This window comes from Mesocricetus auratus, unplaced genomic scaffold (genome assembly GCF_017639785.1).
Source record: "Mesocricetus auratus isolate SY011 unplaced genomic scaffold, BCM_Maur_2.0 Super-Scaffold_100031, whole genome shotgun sequence".
NCBI lineage: Eukaryota > Metazoa > Chordata > Mammalia > Rodentia > Cricetidae > Mesocricetus > Mesocricetus auratus.
Window position 1 is genome coordinate 9048027 of NW_024429212.1, and position 21723 is coordinate 9069749.

At 43.2% G+C, this 21723-nt stretch overlaps 1 protein-coding gene and 1 pseudogene across 2 annotated transcripts in view; one reads left to right on the forward strand and one right to left on the reverse strand.

Annotated features, from left to right (window-relative positions):
• The first annotated feature begins 2516 nt into the window (after nucleotides 1-2516).
• LOC101833859 lies at nucleotides 2517-3051 on the forward strand (annotated as a pseudogene).
• Nucleotides 3052-14049: 10998 nt separating this feature from the next.
• Tnfsf13b (TNF superfamily member 13b) overlaps nucleotides 14050-21723 on the reverse strand; it is a 29258-nt gene continuing 21584 nt past the window's right edge. For both annotated transcript variants that reach the window (XM_005077356.4, XM_005077357.4), the window contains 3 exons: nucleotides 18616-18728; nucleotides 18381-18531; nucleotides 14050-14752 (listed from right to left, as the gene is read on the reverse strand). In XM_005077356.4, the coding sequence (XP_005077413.2) occupies nucleotides 14640-14752; nucleotides 18381-18531; nucleotides 18616-18728 (377 nt within the window). In that variant the 3' untranslated portion in view covers nucleotides 14050-14639. The remainder of the gene's footprint in view (nucleotides 14753-18380; nucleotides 18532-18615; nucleotides 18729-21723) is intronic.

Sequence of the window (21723 nt, forward strand, 5' to 3'; positions counted from 1 at the left end):
TCCCTTCTGTCCTAGTGACAGTCGCTGCTGTGATAAAACGTACTGACAAGAAGCAAGTCGGGGAGCAAAAGGTTCCTGTGGATCACACTCATCCCCATTGTAAATATTCATTAGACACACAAGACCATTATCTCCCAACCCTCCTCCTTGTCCTAACTACAGACCAGCATGCAAACATTTCCCATCCAGTGTCTTTTTAAACAAACTTTATATACGTTTATGGAGAATCTGTGGTGTTCGATACATGTGCTCATTATAAATGTCCAAATCCATCTGCACGAATCTTCCCGTCCACATGTTTATCTTTCCCTTGTGGTGCAAACACTCAGAGTCCATTTTAAAGTACTCCACAGAGCATAATTAACTACAGTGCACACCATAGCATCTATTGCTCTTGTCTGCCTCTGACTTAGTACCATGGAGCAGCCTTGTTCATGCCTAGCTCTGCCCTACTCTCAAAGCCTCTGTCCTCACCCTCTATCATAATCAACTTTTAATCCCACACATGAAATAAGAGAGATCATATGGAGCAATACTTCCTATATCAACTCATATCCGCGGCAGGCAGGACAAACATGTTTAACTGTCCACAATATGAGTCCCTCAGGTTGTTTCGTGTGGTGTACAATGGGTGGAAGGGGACCTTCCATGTCCTTTATAATGCAGAGCTGTTTGCATCCAACTTATTTCTGATATAGATCAATATAGTAAGTACATTTGCCTAGGTATGAGAGCCTCAAACACCCTTAGATGTTGCCTTTGTGTCTCTGTTAGAGGAATAACAGTCTCCAAACAGACATCTGGAGGAGACAATCAGGAAGAGAAATAACAATGCATGGGTACCCCGAGCCAGAATGAGCCTTGAGAGGAGCTCAGACAGGGAGCTGTGGCAAGAGCCCATGACTTCTGGGAAGTGTGACTTGGTGATGTCCAGCCACATGTCCACGGCTGCAGCTGCTGTTTTCTCACAGGAGGAAGATAAGCCTGTGGGACATGCTCTGAGGAAACACTGACGGTGTCTGTCTGGCGGCTCATTGTTCTTTTCTCTAGTCTTTCAATTGCTATCATGTGCCTAATTGTGTTTAATAGTGCAGATGGCGCATTAGGTGTTCACGTGCTTCCCTCTAGTGGTGGCACATGTGTACAACAGGGCAGAGGACGGAGCTCCTCTGCCTATGTCTGTTTGGGTTTGTCCCTAAGTGTAACTTGGATACAGTTTCATGTCTAGAAAAAAAAATTATAGGAAACCCTGGAACTAAAAGTCTTTTCATGGGACTAGCTAACTGTGCCCATCCAGATGACTTTTCTTGACTTGTTGTGATGAAAAGGGCACTGGACTATGACACAGCCACACCTTAACCAGAAACGTAATTTCCCAACTCTCCCACTCAGCAAAACAACCGACCACGATGCCTTACAACTGTCAAAATACGGCAGAGGTGAGCACTAGATGCTCATCTCGGTTTCTATTTCCTTCTGCTCACCCTCTCTGGGATCTCCAGGCCTGTGGACTGCAGCCAGCCCAACTTCCTCCCAGTAGGACTGAGCTACCAGGAGCCTGCTGAGACAGGTCTACTCCTGCCCCCACTCAGGGCAGAGGGCAAAGCTCCCACATACTGGCAGAAGGAGTGCCTCAGACCTGTCTTCATCCTCCTTGAGAACCGTCAGTGTACTGGACCTGCTTGCACCCACCAGAACAGAACCTTGGACCCGTACCCACCAGGAAAGAAAGAGATCCCACCTGAACCCTCTGAAAGAAAGGATGGGAAGGTGACAATATAAGAACAAATTCAACGACAGAAAAACCACTATGATGCCATCAGAATCTAATGACTGTGCACCAGCAAGATCTGAACATTACAACACAGACAAAGCACAAGAGAATGAGCTATAACTTCATGAAGATGATAGAGACTCTTAAAAAAGAAATTAGAATATCCTTTAAAGAAATGGAAGAAAAAACAAACAAAAAATTTAAGAGATGGAGGAAAAGACAAACTAAAAATGGCAAGAAACAGTTCAAAGAGTGCAAGGTTTGAAAGTAGAAATAGAAACAATTTAAAAAAAAACACAGTCTGAGGGAATGCTGGAAATAGAAAAGCTGGGTAAGCAACCAGGAACTACAGATGCAACCATAACCAACAGAATACAGGACTTAGAAGAGAGAATCTCAGGCATTAAAGATTCACTGGGAGAAATAGATTCATTGGCCAAAGAAAATCTTAAATCCAAGAAATCCCTAACACAAAATATGGAGGAAATATGGGACACCGTGAAAAGGCCAAACCTAAGAATAATAGGGATAGAAGGTGAAGAAACCCAGCTCAAAGGTGCAGAAAATATATTCAACAAAATCATAGAATAAACCTTTCCCAACCTAAAGAAAGACATGCCACTGAAAGTAGAAGAAGCCTACAGAACACCAAATAGAGTGGACCACAAAAAAGTTCTCTCACCACATAATAATAAAAACCCCAAACATGGGCAGAGCTGATTGGCGATCCTCCAGGGCGGCCATGGCAGAGCCACAACCGGCACCCAGCATCCTCACGGATGAGGCCACCATCAGCTGCTGCTCCGACCTGGACCCCAGCATCAAGGACTTCCTAATGCAGCAAACGATGCTGAGAATTAAGGAATCTAAGAAGTCCCTGGATTTTTATACTAGGGTCCTTGGACTGACACTAATCCAAAAGTTTGATTTTCCTTCGACGAAATTTTCCCTCTATTTCTTGGCTTATGAGGATGAGAATGACATCCCTAAAGATAAGAGTGAAAGAACAGCATGGACGTTTTCCAGAAAGGTTGCACTTGAGTTGACACAGCTGGGGCTCTGAAGATGATGAGACCCAGAGTTACCACAACAGCAACTCAGACCGTCAGGGATTTGGTCACATTGGGATCACAGTCCCTGATGTCTACAGTGCCTGGAAACGATCTGAAGAGCTGGGAGTCAAGTTTGTGAAGACACCTGACGATGGTAAAAAGAAAGGCCTGGCATCCATTCAAGATCCTGGCGGCTACGGGATTGAGATCTGAGTCCTAACAAGACAGCAGAGGTTATTTGGCTCTGCGAGAATGCTCTTTGGGGTGTCGGTGACGGTGGGGACAAGAAACGGGATACAAGATGCGAAAGCACCGGAGGCATCGAGAATGAGGGTCCTCTGCTGCAGCTCCAGGCACTCTGAAATCCTTTCCATTATCCTGTTTCTGGTTTTTTTCTTTGTCTTTTTTTTTAAGTCTCCCCTCCTGTTTAATTAACTTAATTTTCAAGTACCAGTTTGTCTTATGACCTTGATAAAGTTGTGTGACTTGACTTCTTAGATAATAATTAGGACAATTCCCTCCGGAGACCACATCTGCTACCGCCTATCTCTCAAATACTTCTCCAGTGTGCTTTTTGTTGTTGTTGTTGTTGGTTTTGGTTTTTTGTTTTTATGAGACAGGGTTTCTCTGTATTGTTTTGGAGGCTGTTGGTCCAGCCCAGCCTCGAACTCACAGAGATCCACCTGCCTCTGCCTCCCGCGTGCTGGGATTAAAGGCGTGCGCCACCACCACCCGGCTCCAGTGTGCTTTTGATTCATCATTTAAAATTTTGTTTTAAACATTTCTTTTTCTTCTTGGGGGTTGTTACCTTCTGAGGCTTCAATTCCTCAGAAATAACTTTTCATAATGGAAAGTAAAGAAGACAGAACAGAAATGAAACTTCATATGTACTTCCAACAGCATAGTGTTTGTTTTACAAAAGAAAAGACACCCTTGAGAGCCGTTCAGGATCATGCTAACAAGGATACAGATAGAAATACTAATTTTTTGTATATATAAAGTGTACTTTATATACAAAGTTCAAAGACTAAGTTTACTTTTCTGGGAATGTGGAGAAGGAGGGGATTAGTATTACTGGGCACTTAGACAATGGGCTAGGCTGCAGCATGCTTCCTGTGAATGAACACTACAGCTACCATAAGAAAGCAAGCGTCTAGATGTACAGACAGACCTGGTTGTGTCGTCATTTTTAGCATCTGGATTATGCCTCTTCTTACATCCTGTGTTAGACTTCTACTGTGAAGCTTGCAGTGAGTGAGTGGCCGTGTGCCCTTTGCTCTTGGGCTGGACCACCACAGTGAATGAAGTGTGGGCGTCTATGACACAGGCTGTTGTAGGTGACACTGTGTGAGTGAGGCTCACATGAGCCTTCCCCGTTCCAGGGTCTTCATGTGCTCACTTAGGATAAATTATTTCAAGTGATAACTCAGCTGTCGGGAGTTAGCTCAGTGGGCTACCCTGCCGACTGACTGATGATAGATATCTAAGAGGCAATTTGAAAACTTACAGTCTAGAGGATAAGTCTATTTGAGGTCAAGCTCCATTGAAGTTTTCTGCGGGCTGTAGTGGGAGATGTCTGCATGGGTGATGTCAAGCGAGTGTTACACCGTTAAAAGCATTTTGCTTCTTTTTGGGATGAAATGGATTTATGTGAGCAGTTCAAACAAATCATTGACTGAAATAAAACTTTAACACTGTTTAAAAAAACAAACCCCAAACATACAAAATAAAGAAAGAATATTAAGAGCAGCAAAGGAAAAAGACCAAGTAACATACAAAGGCAAACCTATCAGAATCACACCTGACTTCTCCATGGAAACTTTGAAAGCCAGAAGTTCCTGGATAGATATTCTATAAACACTAAAAGACCACAGATGTCAGCCCAGACTACTATACCTAGCAAAGCTTTCAATTACTATAGGTGGAGAAAACAAGATATTCCACTACAAAACCAGATTTAAACAATACTTATCCACTAATCCAGCCCTACAGAAAGTACTAGAAGGAAAATTTCAACATAAGGAAGGTAACTATGCTCACAAAAACATAGGCAATAGATAGTCCAACTTTACCAAAGTCAAAAGAGAAAGCAGGGTAAATCCACAAACAATAACACCACCACCAACAAATCAAAAACAAAGAAGAATTAACACTGAATGGTCCTTAATCTCCCTCAATATTAATGGTCTTAATTTGCCTATAAAAAGACACAGGCTAGCAGAATGGATACAAAGACAGAATCCATCCTTCTGCTGCATACAAGAAACACACCTCAACTTCAAAGACAGACATTACCTCGGAGTAAAAGGTTGGGATAAGATTTTCCCATCAAAAGGTCCCAAGAAACAAGCTGGTGTAGCTATCCTAGTATGGAACAAATTAGATTTTAAACTAAAAGCAATCAAAAGAGATGAAGAAGGTCATTTCATATTCATCACAGGAAAAATCCATCAGGATGAAGTCACAATTCTGAGCATCTATGCCCAAATACAAAGGTGTCCATGTTCGTAAAAGAAACATTACTAAAACTCAAATCACCCATAAGACATCACACAATTATAGTGGGATACTTCAACACCCCACTCTCACCACTAGACAGGACCACCAGACAGAAACTTAACGAAGAAATAAAGGAATTAACAGAAGTTATGACCCAATTAGGTTTAACAGACGTCTATAGAACATTTCATCCAAACACAAAAGAATATACCTTCTCAGTGCCACATGGGACCTTCTCTAAAAACGACCATATACTTGGCAACATATCAAACTTCAACAGGTACAAAAAATTGGAATAATCCCCTGTATCTAATCAGACCACCATGCTTTAAAGTTAGAATTCAACAACAACACAAACTACAGAAAGCCTTGTGGAAATTGAACAATGCACAATTGCACCATTCCTGGATAAAGGAAGAAATAAAGAAAGAAATTAAAGACTTCCTGGAATTCAATGAAAATGAAGGCACAACATACCCAAACTTATGGGACACTTTGAAAGCAGTGCTAAGAGGAAAGTTCATAGCACTAAGTGCTCATATGAAGAAACTGGAGAATAGTCACATTAGAGAGTTAACAGCACAACTGAAAGCTCTAGAACAAATGGAGGGACACTCACCCACAAGGAGTAGACGCCAGGAAACAATAAAATTGAGGGCTGAAATCAACAATATAGAAACAAAGAAAACAATACAAAGAATCAATATAACAAAGAGCTGATTCTTCAAGAAAATCAACAAGATAGACAAACCTTTATCCAAACTAACCAAAAGGCACAGGGAGAAGATGCAAATTAACAAAATCAGGAATGAAAAGTGGGACATAACAATGGACACTGAGGAAATCCAGAGAATCTTCAGGTCATACTCTGAAAATCTGTGCTCCAAAAAATTGAAAAATGTAAAGGAAATGGACAATTTTCTGGATAGATATCACTTACTAAAATAAATCAAGAACAGATAAGCAATCTAAACAGACCTATAACCCCTACTGAATAGAAGCAGTCATCAAAAGTCTCCAACCAAAAAAAAAGCCCAGGTCCAGATAGCTTCAGTGCAGAATTCTACCAGAAATTCAAAGAAGAGCTAACTCCAATACACCTCAAAGTGTTCTGCACAATAGATGCAGGAGGTTCATTGCCAAACTATTTTAATGAGGCTACTATTACCTTGGTACTCAAGCCACACAAAGACAAAACTAAGAAAGAGCTACAGACCAATATCCTTCATGAACATTGATGCAAAAATCCTCAATAAAATACTAACAAATCGAACCCAAGAACACATCAGAAAAATCATCCACCATGATCAAGTAGACTTCATCCCAGGGATGCAGGGATGGTTCAACATATGAAAATCTATCAATATAATCCACCATATAAACAAAACTGCAAAAAAATCATATGATCATCTCACTTGATGTTGAAAAATCCTTTGACAAAATACAACACCCCTTCATGATGAAGGTTTTGGAGAGATCAGGGATAACAGGAACATACCTGAACATAATAAAAGCTATATAGAGTAAACCAACAGCTAACCTCAAACTAAACGGAGAGAAACTCAAAGCAATTCCACTCCCTCCATATCTCTTCAATACTGTACTTGAAGATATAGCTAGAGCAATAAAACAACAAAAGGAGATCAAGGGGATACAAATTAGAAAGGAAGAAGTCAAACTTTCTCTATTTGCAGATGATATGATAGTTTACATAACTGATAAACACCTTCAGCAAAGTGGCAGGACACAAGGTTAACTCAAAAGAATCAGTAGCCCTACTATATACAGATGAAAAATGGGCTAAGAAAGAAATCAGAGAATCATCACCCTTTACAATAACCCCAAGCAACATAAAATATCTGGGGATAATACTAACCAAACCCATGAAGACCTGTATAGCAAGAACTTTGAGTCCTTAAAGAAAGAAATTAAAGAAGATACCAGAAAATGGAAAGATCTCCCATGCTCTTGGATAGGTAGGATCAACATAGTAAAAATGGCAATCTTGCCAAAAGTAATCTACAGATTCAACACAATTCCCATGAAAATACCAACACAATTCTTCACAGACCTTAAAAGAACAATAATCAACTTTATATGGAAAAACAAAAGACCCAGGATAGCCAAAACAACCCTGTACCATAAAGGAATTTCCGGATACATCACCATCCCTGACTGCAATGGAATCGAATTGAAAACCCTGATATAAACCCACACACGTAGGAACACTTGATTTTTGACAAAGAAGCTAAAATTATACAATGGAAAAAAGAATGCATCTTCAACAAATGGTGCTGGCATAACTGGATGCAGACATGTAGAAGACTGCAGATAGATCCATGTCTATCATCATGCACAAAACTTAAGTCCAAATGGATCAAAGACCTCAATATAAATCCAGCCACACTGAACCTCATAGAAGAGAAAGTGGGAGGTACCCTTAAACGAATTGGTACAGGAGACAGCTTCCTGAACATAACACCAGTAGCACAGACACTATGATGGACAATTAATAAATGGGACCTCCTAAATCTGAGAAGCTTCTGTAAGGCAAAGGACACAGTCAGCAAGACAAAAAGGCAGCCTACAGAATGGGAAAAATATTCACTCCAAAATTTACAAAGAACTCAAGAAGCAAGTGTTCAAAACACCAAATGATCCAATTAAAAAGTGGGGTACAAAACTATATAGAGAATTCTCAATAGAGGAGTCCAAAATGGCTGAGAGACACTTGAGAAAGTGATCAACATCCTTAGCTATCAGAGAAATGCAAATCAAAATAACTCTGAGATACCATCTTACTCCTGTCAGAATGGCTAAACTCAGAAACACTAATGACAGTTTACGCTGGAGAGGATGTGGAGAAAGAGGCACACTCCTCCACTGCTGGTGGAATTGCCAATTCATACACCCACTTTGGAAATCCTTATGGAGATTCCTCAGGAAAATGAGAATCATTCTACCACAAGATCCAGCAATTCCACTCTTAGGCATATACCCAAAAGATGTATATTCATAAAACAAGGACATCTGTTCCACTATGTTCATAGCAGCATTATTTGTAATAGCCACAACCTGAAAGCAATTTAGATGTTCCTCAACTGAAGAGTAGATAGAGAAAATGTGGTACATTTACAAAAAGTAGTACCACTCATTGGAAAAAAAACAATGGAATCTTGAAATTTGCAGGCAAATGGATGTCACTAGAAGAAACCATCCTAAGTGAGATAACCCAGTCACAAAAAGACAAACATGGTATGTACTCACTCATATATAGATTTTAGATATGAAGCAGGGGAGTGCCAGCCTTCAGTCCCACTGCCAGAGAGTCTGGGAAACAGGGGGACCCTAAGAGAAATATGCATGATACCCCAGAGAAGAGGAATGGGACAGGATTTCCTGAGAGGATTGGAAGCATTGTGGGAGGTGAGAAGGAGCTGGGAGGAAGACAGGGGTTGAAGAGGAGGGGAAAGGAGGACACGGGGGAGCAAGAAGGTTGAGTTGGGGAAGGATAGAGGAGAGAAGGGTGAGAGATACAATAATAGAGGGAGACACTATGGGTTTGAGGAGAGATTTGGCACTAGTGAGATTTCCAGAAATCTACAAGGATGACACCACCTGGCAATCTAAGCAATAGTGGAGAGACTACCTTAAATGCCCTTCCCTGATAATGAGATTGATGACTACCTTATATGCCATCCTAGAACTTTCATCCTGTGGCTAATGGAAGCAGAAGCAGACACCCACAGCTAAACACTGAACTGAGCTCCTGGAAACCAGTTGCAGAGAGGGAGGAGCGATGAGCAATGGGGTCAAGACTAGGTTGGTTTAACCCACAGGAACAGCTGACCTGAACAATGGGGAGCACATGGAACCCAGATTGATAGTTGAGAGGCCAGCACGGGTCTGATCCAGACTCCCTGAATGTGGGTGTCAGTGAGGAGGTCTCGGCATTCTTTGCAGCCTCGGGCAATGTATCAGTAGTTATCCTTGGCATCCAAATGGACTTCGGAGGCCATTCCACATGGAGGGATGCTCTCTCAGCCTGGACACATGGGACAATATGACAGACTTTGGAGATCCCCCATGAAGGGCCTTACCTCCCTGGAGAGTGGAATTGGGATTGGGTGGGAAGTTGGGGAAGGATTAGGGGGTGGGGCAGGAGGGGAGTGAGAGGGAGCTGGGATTGACATGTGAAGCAAGCTTGTTTCTACTTTAAATAAAAAAACAGGTTAAAAAAACTGTCAAGGTACAAAACCTGAGGGAAGACAGAAGTTTTGTTAATTGTGTCCTCTATATTCCTACCTGCCCTGTCCTCTGAGCTCAAGTTCTGGATACTTTAAATCAAATACATACCAACATGCACAGCACTGAACAAATATTTAAATTAAATTTAATATTAAAGTGTTTTAAAATGTGATGGGGTTTCAAGCAGGAACAGCACCGTGTTGGAGACTGGACTATAGACCATGCCATGTCACATTTGTGAAAAAGAACCAAACTAGGTTTTGTACTGTGTCCTCAAAGCTGAGTGAGAATGAACTCAGAAGTAGAGAAGTAATTGATTTTGTAGAGGAGCTAGCAGTCAGAGAGAATAAATAGGAGGAGAAATCCAGGCTCCAGAAGAGAAGAAGGAAGAATGAGACAAGGCGGGAACAAGGGAGATACCCAAGGCCAGAAGCCAATCAGCCCAGCACATATCCTTTTTTCTGTTTCACTATTGGCTGTTCATCTTTTTGATAGCCCAATCAGGTGCCTTATGTAGCCAATGTGAAACAAATGCGACACATCTTCTCATAATTAAACAAATGCAGCATAAGCAAAAGTAACACATCTTTGCCTAGTTAAAATAATTTCTACAACAGGATACAATACAAGAAAAGTAAAGGCTCCGAGAATTTAAGTTAAAAGAGCAAATTGGCAATGAATGGGCTGGCAAAACCAGCAGAGACAGCTGATCCAAACAGGGGAGAGCTCTTGGACCCCAGACCAACAGCTGGGAGGCCAGCATGGGACTGATCCAGACTCCCTGAATGTGAGAGTCAGTGAGGAGGCCTGGGCAACCTATGGGGTCCTGAGCAGTGGATAAGTGTTTATCCCTCGAATACTAACAGGCATCTTGTGTCCATAACACAAAGAGGGTTGCTCTCTCTGCCTGGACTCTTAGGGGAGTGCCTGGACCCCACCCTGAGTGAAATGACAGACTCTAGATATCCCCTATGTGGAAGGAATTGGCAATAGGGTGGGAGGATGCGGGGGATGGTGGGGGTTGCAGGAGGAGGGGAGGGAGAGGGAACTGGATTTGACATGTAAAACAAGCTATTTTAAATTAAAATAATAAAAAATATATTAAAAAAGATTTAGTCAGAAGAGAGCTAAACTGAGGCCAGCATTCAAAACGAGCTAAGTCTCCACGTCATGATTTGGGAACTGGTTGGTGACCCAAAAGAAAAAGCCTGATACAGTATCCCAAGAAATATTCTGAAAAAAAAACATCTGGAATATTCTGAAAAAAAAATGCTAGTGTCATTCAATTCTGTTTCACTCTTCAAATGCTGAAAATGCGTTTCCTTCCTCCCTTCCGCTCTCCTTCCCGTCTTCCCTTTTGGTTTCTGTTTGGGCATCGTAGCAAGATGGTAAAGTGCCTTCAGTCTCATGTTTTCAATGCTGTCCACAGCTTGGGATACTATATTGAAAGTCGTGAGGACTTTAGGAATGCATGACTGGCAGAGGTAGGTCACTAGGGCGGGGTCTTTACAGGCCATGTGCCATGGTTGTGGCCAGTGTCGTGTGAGCACCAGTCAGCTCCCCCAGGCTCTCCCTGCTATACCTTTAGCATGAAGAACTGAAGTCTCTCTTCCTTCAACCAGGAGCCAAAATAGACTATTCCACTCTGAAATACTTTCCGCCATGTATTTCGACTGCCCACTATGATAAATGTAAATCCCCCTGAAACCAGGAACCCAAGCCAGTTAGGATCTCTGCTTGTATATGAAGGAATGTTCCTGCCACCATGCCGTCCCTGCCACAGTGGGATGAAAGTTCTCCGGGGCTGTCCCCAGAACAAACCTGTCTTGTCTTGATTTTGTCCAGTGCTTGCTTCACAGCAACACAGAAGCAATGGTGAGCACAAGGGATGCCGCAAACGTCCTTTCTCTTCACACACTGGCTTCCGGTGACTCCGTGATGGGGCAGTTTCCATGTCCTTCACTATCATGTTGTCATCTCTTAGACACTTCTGAGCACTTGAAGAAACTCTGTGTCCCAGAGCCGAAGTCCTTCACTTTCTAGTAGAGAGAAGGAAGTCACTGTTGCCTCTTGATAGGGAATGCCAGAAATGGAAATATAATAGAGTGGGTTGACCTTGAACCTTGGACACAAAATCCAAACATCTACTTGTTACAAGATTTCAGGATGTTTAGCAGCTACATCAAATTCATTTCAGTATGGCTAGCATCTGGGGCTGGGGCTGTTCAGTGGTGGAACACTCCCTTAGCATAGAGGAGGGCCTGGATTAGACCCCAGCAGCCTCCTCCATCACTGCTATGTTGCCTCTCACCCCCAGTTGCCTCAGCTTTGACCCCAGTGTCACTGTCTTCTGGCTGGACCACACACCTTCCCAGAGGGAGTGTATGCCTCATCTTGTTAATCATCAAGACAAGGGTTACACATATTGAGATTTCTCGGTAAAACATGCCCTATCCTAAGTGTAAGGATTTCTGTGACTTCCACTGTACACACACATACACACAAACACATACCACACAGTGCACACACACCACTCACACTGCACACACATACATACACACACAAGTCACCCACAGTGAACATACACACACCATACACACAGTGCACACACACACCTTATACACAGTGTGCACACGCCACACACACAACCATATACACAGTGCTCATACGCCACACACTCAGTGCACACACACACCTTATACCCAGTGCACACACACACACCTTATAAACAGTGCACACACACAACCATATACACAGTGCACAACACTCACCTCACACACAGTGCACACACATACATCACACACACACACACATGCACACATTGTATAATTAGTAAGGAACATATGAAGAAACAGCAGAACCTGGGACCCGAGATGTGGTGCGATGAAACCCCAAAGATGCTGCCATGTCCCTGTTCCCTGAGGAGATGCTGGTTTCAACACCCTGCACCAACAGACTGACCTCTGCAGGCCTCCGCTGCAGCCCTTGATGGCAGCCTTCTGTGGCTGGCCAAGGGGATTCCTTGCTTGATGGTACATGGTTTTAGAAATGCTTTGTTTATTTTTACTGTGACATTTGGAAGAGGGTCTGGAAGCCCTTTTAGTTTCATGGCTTTTACTTGGGAAAACACAGACTACTTCTCTTTAATTTCCAGGAGTCATGCTGAACATATTGTGCAATAACTTTATTGGAAATGAGAATGTAATGCAGATAAGCCTACTTTCCCACCCTCCCTGCTGTGCTGTTCACACGGAGTGTGTTCCCCTACTCCACTGGTGATCTGGACCCCAACACGCACTCCCTCCCTAGGGGAGTCTACATGGAGACTTGGGGGACTCCTCTTATCTGGGGAGGGTCATGTTGGGGGTGAGCTCAGGCCTGAGACCGGTCCATATTGCATGTCCTGGCCCTACACCACAGGGTGGTCCAATATAGAAGTCTCTAGTCACCAAAGACCCTTTGCCTGGGTGTCCCGTCCTCATCTGGTTCCCATTTGTTGTTCTCTGGCTGCTGTCATGTCACGCCAAAATCCTGGTTCTCTTTCTCTTATATTAGATCAAATGCCAAGCAGCCTTTGACCTACACACTGACGTCCTTGCCACATGTGACCCATCACAAGCACGGGGGCCCTCGGGTGATTCTAATCATGAGTGACAATCCTCTGGTATTTGCACTTCTGTGGAGATGGAGGCATCTATTTGTGGCAATGAAACCAACCTAGCTAGTAAATAAACAGTCTACAGAATAGGAAAGTCACTAGCTGTGTATCTGACAGAAGTTCGGTACGTGGAATATACAAGAACTCAGGTATCAAAATCCCAAGTAATTACAGACTCCAGACTCAGGATGCAATATAAGAACTGAAACAAAATTAATAAGTACTAATGAACCAATCAATTGAATAAATAAATGGGCTAATGAAATGAGCAGGAGGTTCTCAAAAGATGAAGCAGGTGCATCCAATAAATATATGAATCAATATTCAACGTTAGTGGTCCCGGGGAAACGAAAATAAAAACCACAGCCAGATTCTGTTTCACCCAAGTCAAATAACAATGAGTGCAGGCGGGGTGTGGACAAAGGGGAACTCACCACTGGGGGGATGTAAACTAGTCTAGAAACTATGGAAATCAGTGTGCAGGCTACGGAGAAAACTGAAAACAGGTCATCTTATGACAGACCTGGGAGCTTCCCTAAAACACCCCTATCCAAATCATCCAGTGTTTTTGTTGAACTCTATTCTCTTAGAAACAATGATAATATGTAGTTGCAAATTAGTGGTTTCTGTGCACACATCAGATATGTGTGCAATAACGTTTTATAAAGCAATTGAAAGTTATTACAACATGCATATGTGAGCAGAAATGTGGGATTTCTTCCCTCCCATGAAAGATACTAGAAACAATAACACACTTGACCTAAAGCCAGGAAAATTTCAAAGTTGGTTTTTTTCTATCCAATGAATTGATGCTTAAACATTTTAAATTAAGTTTATTTGAAAGTGGCAAAAGTTGAACCTCTAAGTATTTTTGTCTATGACTAGTTCAAGATGGATAGATTTTTAAAAAAACAAAGACAAAAACAAAAACAAACAAAACATCCCCTAGTATTAACTGGACAAGAGAAAAGTAACGTGAGAAGAGAAGATAAATCCTGAGACTTTGCCAGAATGTTTCAAAGGCCTTCAGATACAGACCCTCTTCTCACCTCGAATCCCCAAAGCCCACTTCTGAGGCAGCCTCCTTACTTTGTGAACGTGTGTTTCCCATGATGAGAAGTAAGGGCATGGTGAGTGTTGGCATAGACTGCAGAGAACAGACTTTAAAGTTCTGTCTTTACAAATACGGGAAAACTGACTCCATTTCTCGTAATTCACATGACACATTTTGGTTGTGGTTGTCTGTTAAATTTCCTGTTTTGGACCAGATTCAGCCAACCAAAATAAACAGCTCACAAGGAAGGTTTAGGTGGTGACTTCCCCCTCTTTTGATATTTCCAGTTGTCCATCTTTCCCTTGGAGGTACAGAAGAAAGGAGAGAAGGGGACCACACAGTCCAGTAAGTGGGTCACAGCAGTTTTAGGGCACCAAAGAAGGTGCCATCTCCGTCCAGTGAAATCTGTGCATTCTCTCGAGGTATGGCAAGCTGAATCTCGTCTCCTTCTTCCAGTCTCGCAATGCCTGGGAGGAGTGACAGCATTTTCAGTAGTTGCTAATTAGTAGGGCGCATTAAAGGAAGCTATTGTGTAATGTCAACACAAGTATTCACGCGTCACTCACAGTGATGATCCTCTAACCTGATCATAATTCTGTTAGTTTTAAAACTAAATAAAATGCAGAAACTAAGAGAAGAAATAGCAGTTGATTCCAGCAGATGTGTGTCCACTCTGCATAGACAGAGACTCCGGGGCAGATGTAAATGTCAGCTGGATCAAACCTTCTTTGAGAGACTGTCCTATCGCTGGCGGGTGTGGCTTAACTTTGCAACTAAAGGAAACTTCTATTAATATCAAAGATGTAAAATTACACATGTATATGAGACAGATAGATAGACGGACAGACAGTCCTAATTATACCCTATGGTAGCTTGAGAGAAGCCTAGCATGACGGTAGCCCATTTTTATTAGTTTCTGTTAGTTACTATTGAGTGGGAATGGATGGTATGGATGGACACATGTCTCAGCATGTGTATGAAGGTCAGAGGTCAACTTTGTGGAGCTGGTTTTCCCTTCCCATCTTTACACAGATTGTGAGACCAAACTCAGATTGCCATGTGACCTCAGTGCCTCTGCTCATTGGGCCATCTCACTAACCACTGGTTATAAGTCTAAACCAGCTACACACTGAATTAAAATGCAGCCTGGGCTACAGACTGAGACTCTGTCTCAACTAGCCAAAGACAAACAAACACCTAAAAATAAAAACCTTCTTTAATATCAACCTAACTGCGGAACAGTTTTGCTCTGAGTCAGGGCTTTTGCTTTGGACATCCTTAGAGTTTCTTCTCACAGCCTTCTACACTTTGGGTTTCCTTAAATGACTGTGGTTATCTTCATGATCAAAAGAAACAAAGTAATAAGCTCCTAGAAATGTTATCTATATCTGTTTGTGCCTAATTTATAACAATGTACTCTGTGACTTGGAATGTCTCAGCATTTTCTCTATCAGGCAACCATCACGGACAAACAGTGCCACACAGACATGCTGTACAAGATGCCTGTGTGTTTCAAAATTGACAAAGCATTAATGGACTAGTACCTTATGAGTTAAAGAAAAGAGTATGAAAAGAGATCCGAGCACATGTGTTGCATGGGTTTGTGGCTGTCCTGGATACTGAGCATAATGTAATACTGTGGCCAGGGCTATGGCAAACAGGGCAAGTTCTAGTCATGGGTGTTAACGCCGATCAGCTCCTATTTCAGAACCCAGCACGGAGTTATTGGCCACGTTAATCCCTTCCAGGCTGTAGAAATAACCTGTAACATTTTTCCCCTGTGAGAACCCTATCTGACTCACCAATTATTCATCTTCATACAAGCAAGTGTTCCTCAGTACCATGCTGGGTGTCTCAAGACCACCACTTGAGTTTGAGCGGGTTGGTGTAGGGTCATAAAACAAACTCAAAATTGAAGTAACAAGCCTGAAACTTCTTGGAGCTGGTTTTCACTTACAGAGTTGACCTATTGATACTGAGACATATCTTGTGCATGAAAAGGGTTATCCTTTAAAGAGTAAGGGACCTGTCAGAGTCCATCTGTCAGAGTCCACCCACAGGAAGGAACTTCAAGGAAACCAAATGATCTGGAATGTTTAGGGAGTGTTAGCTGATTATAACAAGTGTGAGCAACACAGTGAAGAGGATTTTCCACTGATAAATATTTGCAATATCAAAATACTGCCCAGCACTGGGTAGAGAGGCAGATTCCTTCATGAAAATTAGGGACTTCCAACAATGACAGACTTCCTCCTGGTCACTGAAGTCATTAGGGGCTGCAGATCTGGTGTGGCATAACTTCTGCAATGGAATTGTGTTCTCCTTTACTTGCAGCTGATTTATTGGGTGTTTGTTTGTAAAGGCCTTTAAGACACGTTAGAGGTATTTCACAATCCTGGGTTTCACATTGCTGTTTGCTGTAACTGTCTGATACTAAAGACATTCTTCAGGTTCTGAATAGGTTTGTGAAGACCAGTAGACATACATACACATGCGAAAGGAGGAAAACAGTTTTCTGGTAACAGTGTCTATTCATTTGAAACAAAAATAAGTAAAATGTTGCCAGTTGCAGCATGGAGAGGCTGGAACTGATACAGTCTGCCTTTCCCCTGAGCATCCGTGTCCCCGAGCTAGATGCTTCTGCTGCAATTTTGAGTTCACAACTAGTCGTGTGTACAGGCCACCTGCTTTATCGTGAGAGCTGATGCAGCCAATCTACAGTATTCTCTTCCTTGCGCTCAGAGATGACTGGGGTCATTGTTTCCATCACACGTGCACACTGCAGGGATGGCAGTGTTGTCACCTGAAGCTGAGGGACTTAGGAGCAGTCGTGGTGCTCCTGTAGCTCTCATTCTCACTGACATGGGGATGTTACAAGAGTAGAGAGAAGCAGAACTGGCAGATGGTGAAGCAGACAGATTAACTGAGCAGCCAAAGAAAGCCCAGAAGCTTCCCAGGTTTCTATATCTGACAGTGAGTAGACATCGCTCCTGCAGCTGTTCTTATAAATGATGGAAGAAAAGCCATCGTTAGAATCATCCCTCTTGTGAACTCTCTGCAGCTGCGGTTTCCTGCACAGGACCAGAACAAGAGTAGGCTCCTCAGCTCGGCTTCAGGGATTAGGGAGGGGCTTGTGAAGCCACACCTCTCCCCTAGAGACTATTGACAGTTCATGGCTTCTGGGGAAGGGGTGTTGTTGTCTTCAGTGGTGTAAGTACTAAAAACCTGCCCAAGCTCCATAACCTCCCCCCCATGCTAACTAATTCATTAATTAACCATAATTAAGCTAAGTGGGGCTAACACAGAAGACAGGAAAGCCGGAGGGGCTTGTTTAGAAGAGGAATGGACACGACAGAAGAGAAAGGTAGTTAAAGAGTGTAACAGTGGGGCCGGGCGGTGGTGGCGCACGCCTTTAATCCCAGCACTCGGGAGGCAGAGGCAGGCGGATCTCTGTGAGTTTGAGGCCTGGCTGGACCGACAGCCTCCGAAACAATACAGAGAAACCCTGTCTCGTAAAACCAAAAAAAAAAAAAAAAAAAAGAGTGTAACAGTGACATGAGAAGGACTAAAAATCATTATAGACTTTGTCACAGAATAGAAGAAAAATAAGTATCACTCCAACGTTAAACACTGTGTGACACTCATTCTTAATTTTTAAAACACTATTATTTCATTTAACTATTTTTCATGTGTTTTGGTATTTACCCTGCATGGATATCTATGCACTATGCATGTACAGTGCCCAAGGTGACCAGAAAAGGGTGTCGGGTCCCCTAGTACTAGAGATCCATACAGTTGTGAGCTGCCATGTAGGTGCTGGGAATCAAGCCTGGGTCCTCTGAAAAGTAGCAAGTGCTCTTGTCTGCTGAGTTGTCTCTTCAGCACCAGCTCCTTCTTAATTTTTATAAAGATGGCTTGACCATTAGTGACAGTATTGGTTTTCTCAATTAACACAAGCTATTGCAAAATAAACAGCATGGGCTACAGCAGAAGGTCTTTCCATTAAGACCACAAAGAACCACTTTGGGAGGGATCAGATTTCCCCCAGCACAGTCTACATTACCTTGCTAAGCAAGTCTCGGGACAGCTACATACCAGCTGAGTAGCAGGAATTGTTGGGCAGTGTTCTTGGCATGTTCTGAATGCATCGGAACAGGGTCACCAGGCTGAGCTCGTCCCCAAAGACGTGTACTTTCTTCCTCTGGATGAGATGCCCCATGGCAAAGATGGTATCTGTGTATAGAACCTGAGGAACAAGCCAAGATGCTGTCAGAGATGCAAGACTGTGAGAGCACTGGACCAGGGAGGATGGGGAAAGGTCTGACACTACCTGGCTGTAGATGAAGAAGTAACCCGTTTGCTTCACCACGATTTTATTCTCTTTTTCCTCCAAGGCGCTTCCTCTTTTGAAGCTGAGAAGCCATGGAACAAACGTATAAGATCCTGTAGTAGAGAGAATACCTCATAAGAAAGCAAACCGAGAAGAGCAGTTTCCCCTTCCACTAAATTTGAAGCAGTATTCTAAAAAATGGAAGAAGAGGAAGAAGGAGGAGGAGGAGGAGGAGGAGGAGGAGGAGGAGGAGAGAAGAAGAAGAAGAAGAAGAAGAAGAAGAAGAAGAAGAAGAAGAAGAAGAAGAAGAAGAAGAAGAAGATCTTCATTGGGCTATCCGTCATTACATATTTTAGCAAGAGCGACCTTAGTGCCTAACAGACTTTACTCCACAAGAATGTCTGGGTTTCTTTCCTTGCTTTGTATACTGGCTATTTCCTTATAAAGGTTGGTTTGGGTGGGGAGGCCTGAAAGAGGGAACTGGATGTTCCCCTGCACAGCACACTGAGAGTCTTCTTCCATTGTCTGAGTAATCAGGTGAAGAAATCAACAAAATGCGTCTGGAGGAAGTAAATCTGGCAGCAGAACACAGCTAGCAAATGGGAACGGCTACGGAGACATACCCTGTACTGGGAAGTGCTCAGAACCCGTGTACCAGGAGTGCAACGTTGACACCAAAGGGTTCTGAGTGTCTCCCTCACTGTCTGCACTTCCTATCCAGAGCGACACAAAGACACTGTGCTCCAGGCTATACTAAAGGAAGGCAGGGAGGGCAGACCGAGAAGCAGACCAGGGAACCAAGCCACAGGGCCAGAATGCAGCAGATGCTTCCTAGATCTCACACCCAGGGAGAGGGTGCAAGCACACATTTCCTAGGAAAAGCTTACTCACGCCCGAGTGTGCACAGCTGTGGTGTGCCAACATTGGCCTGAGGACAACCCTCAAAGCTAGACAATGAGAGGAGATACAATGTACACTGAAGCAAAGCAGATCAAGGCCACAGCACAGTGAGGACACAAGAGTAAGCGGCGCTGCGGTGCGAGTGTAAAGATGCCAGAGCATCCTTGTGCAGTGGGAAATACTGTCTTAGAGCATCACCTCTGTCTACCAAAAAAAGGGGGGAGGTGGCAGAGGAGGGTTCAATCAAGTGAGTCCTAAAGAGGTGAAGAGATACCGCATTCACGTTTACATCACCGTCTGTCTCACAGCTTCACCCACACTGTGAAAAAGGACGGGGTACCCCTCCTTTCTATGGCCACATGATATCCATCGCTTCATGCCCCACATCACCATTGCCCATCCCCCTGTTGATGGGCGTACAGTTGTCTTCTTGGCTGCTGTGATAGGGACTGCAGTGAACTTGGGGGAGTAGGTGTCTCTTTGATTTAGTTTTCTTTATCTATAAACCCAGAAAGGGGGATTGCTAAAACACACTGCAATTCTGCTTTTAATTTGGGGGGACTCTTTATATTTTTGTGCAATGATTGCTCTAATTTATATTTCTGACTCAAATAAAGCCTGAAGAAGACTAAAGAAGAACCACACATTTTCCGAACATGTTAAAGGAGTTACGGAACATCAAAGCAGACGCCACTGTGAATTCACACAGTGAGTGAAAGTCATTGAATTACCTCCTCAGGTAAAGCATTACCACGCATATTTGGGGCTGGGGAAGATGCTGGGGTGGCTAAGAGAAAGTGGGTAGTGAGGTGGCGGTGCTGGACATGGGCAGATAGGCACAGAGGCATCATGGGTCCTCTCCTCAGCCTATGTCTGATGTGCACTCACTCCCTGGAGTTACTTCCCAAGAGTGGTGCGGCCTCTGAGGTGGAGCGGGACAGACCAACAAACTTTTCTTCTCAAGAAAGCATTTCAAGGGTTTCCTTAAATGAAAATCCCTCCATGCTAATTAAGATAACAGGCTCAAGGAGACTGGGGGCCACAGCAATTGCAAGGAGTAAAGGCAAGCCCTCTTTACTGTTTGTATGCAACATAATCCCAGAGGAAAGTCTGTAATAAATCAGTTTTTATCTTCTTTAAATGGCATGGTGTCCCACAGTGTTTTAAAACACTGAGAACAATGTGAGGTGCACTCTCACCCTGAACTCTTAGGGAAGGGTCTAGGCCCTGCCCTATATGAAATGACAGACTATGGACACCCCCATGGAGGGCCTCACCCTCCCTGGGGGAATAAGGGGATAATGGGGGGGGTTGGGGGGAGGGCACGGGAGGAGGGGAGGGAATGGGAGAGGGACCTGGAACTGACTTGTGAAGCAACCTCGTTTCTTATCTAAATTTAAACTGGAAAAAAAAAGAAAAAAAGAATAAAGCAATCTCAATAACCCCCCCAAAAAAAACACTGAGTACTGAACAACCCGAGGAGGAGATAAATGAGGATTGTTGCTAGATGGGCATGGTGGCAAACACCTCTTAGTTCCCAAACTGAGAGTTCAAGGCCAGCCTGGTCTGCCATAGCAAGTTCCAGGACAGTGGGGCTACATAGAGAGACCCTGTCTCAAACAAACAGAAATTGCTGCTATAAAATACCAAAACTGACTGTTGAAGTTGGTTACTTTCATGGATCATTTGAAGTTCCAGGTTATAGTCCATCACTGGAGAAAAGTCACAATGGCAGGAGCTTGAAGCAACAAGTCACACTATACCCCTAGTCAAGAGAAGAGGACAATAAAGGCATACATGGTTTTTGCTTCCTTGACTGAATGTTTAAATTTCTTCATTCTTATTCAGTTCAAAGCCGCTTGTTAAGGGAGCATTACTGCTCACGCGGAGCTGTGTCTCTCCACATCATGTAGACAATCCTTCCCTGAGACACCTCCCAGGTGATTACAGGTGTTTCAAGTTGGCGATTAAAGCTAATCATCCCACACCTCTAGTGGACCTTTGGGCTCTGTGCCAGCAGGAGATGACGGTAAAAGCCAAATGATTAGGGGAGAGGAATTCTCAAGCACAAAGCTAGTTTGTAAAGATCAGGGGGAATGGTTTCATTTGACTCCAGGCTTCTAGTGTTTGTGATAAATAACTATGAAGACTAGGATTACAGAGAGGGAGGCACTCTCCAGACTGACTGCCGAGACAACAAAACAAACT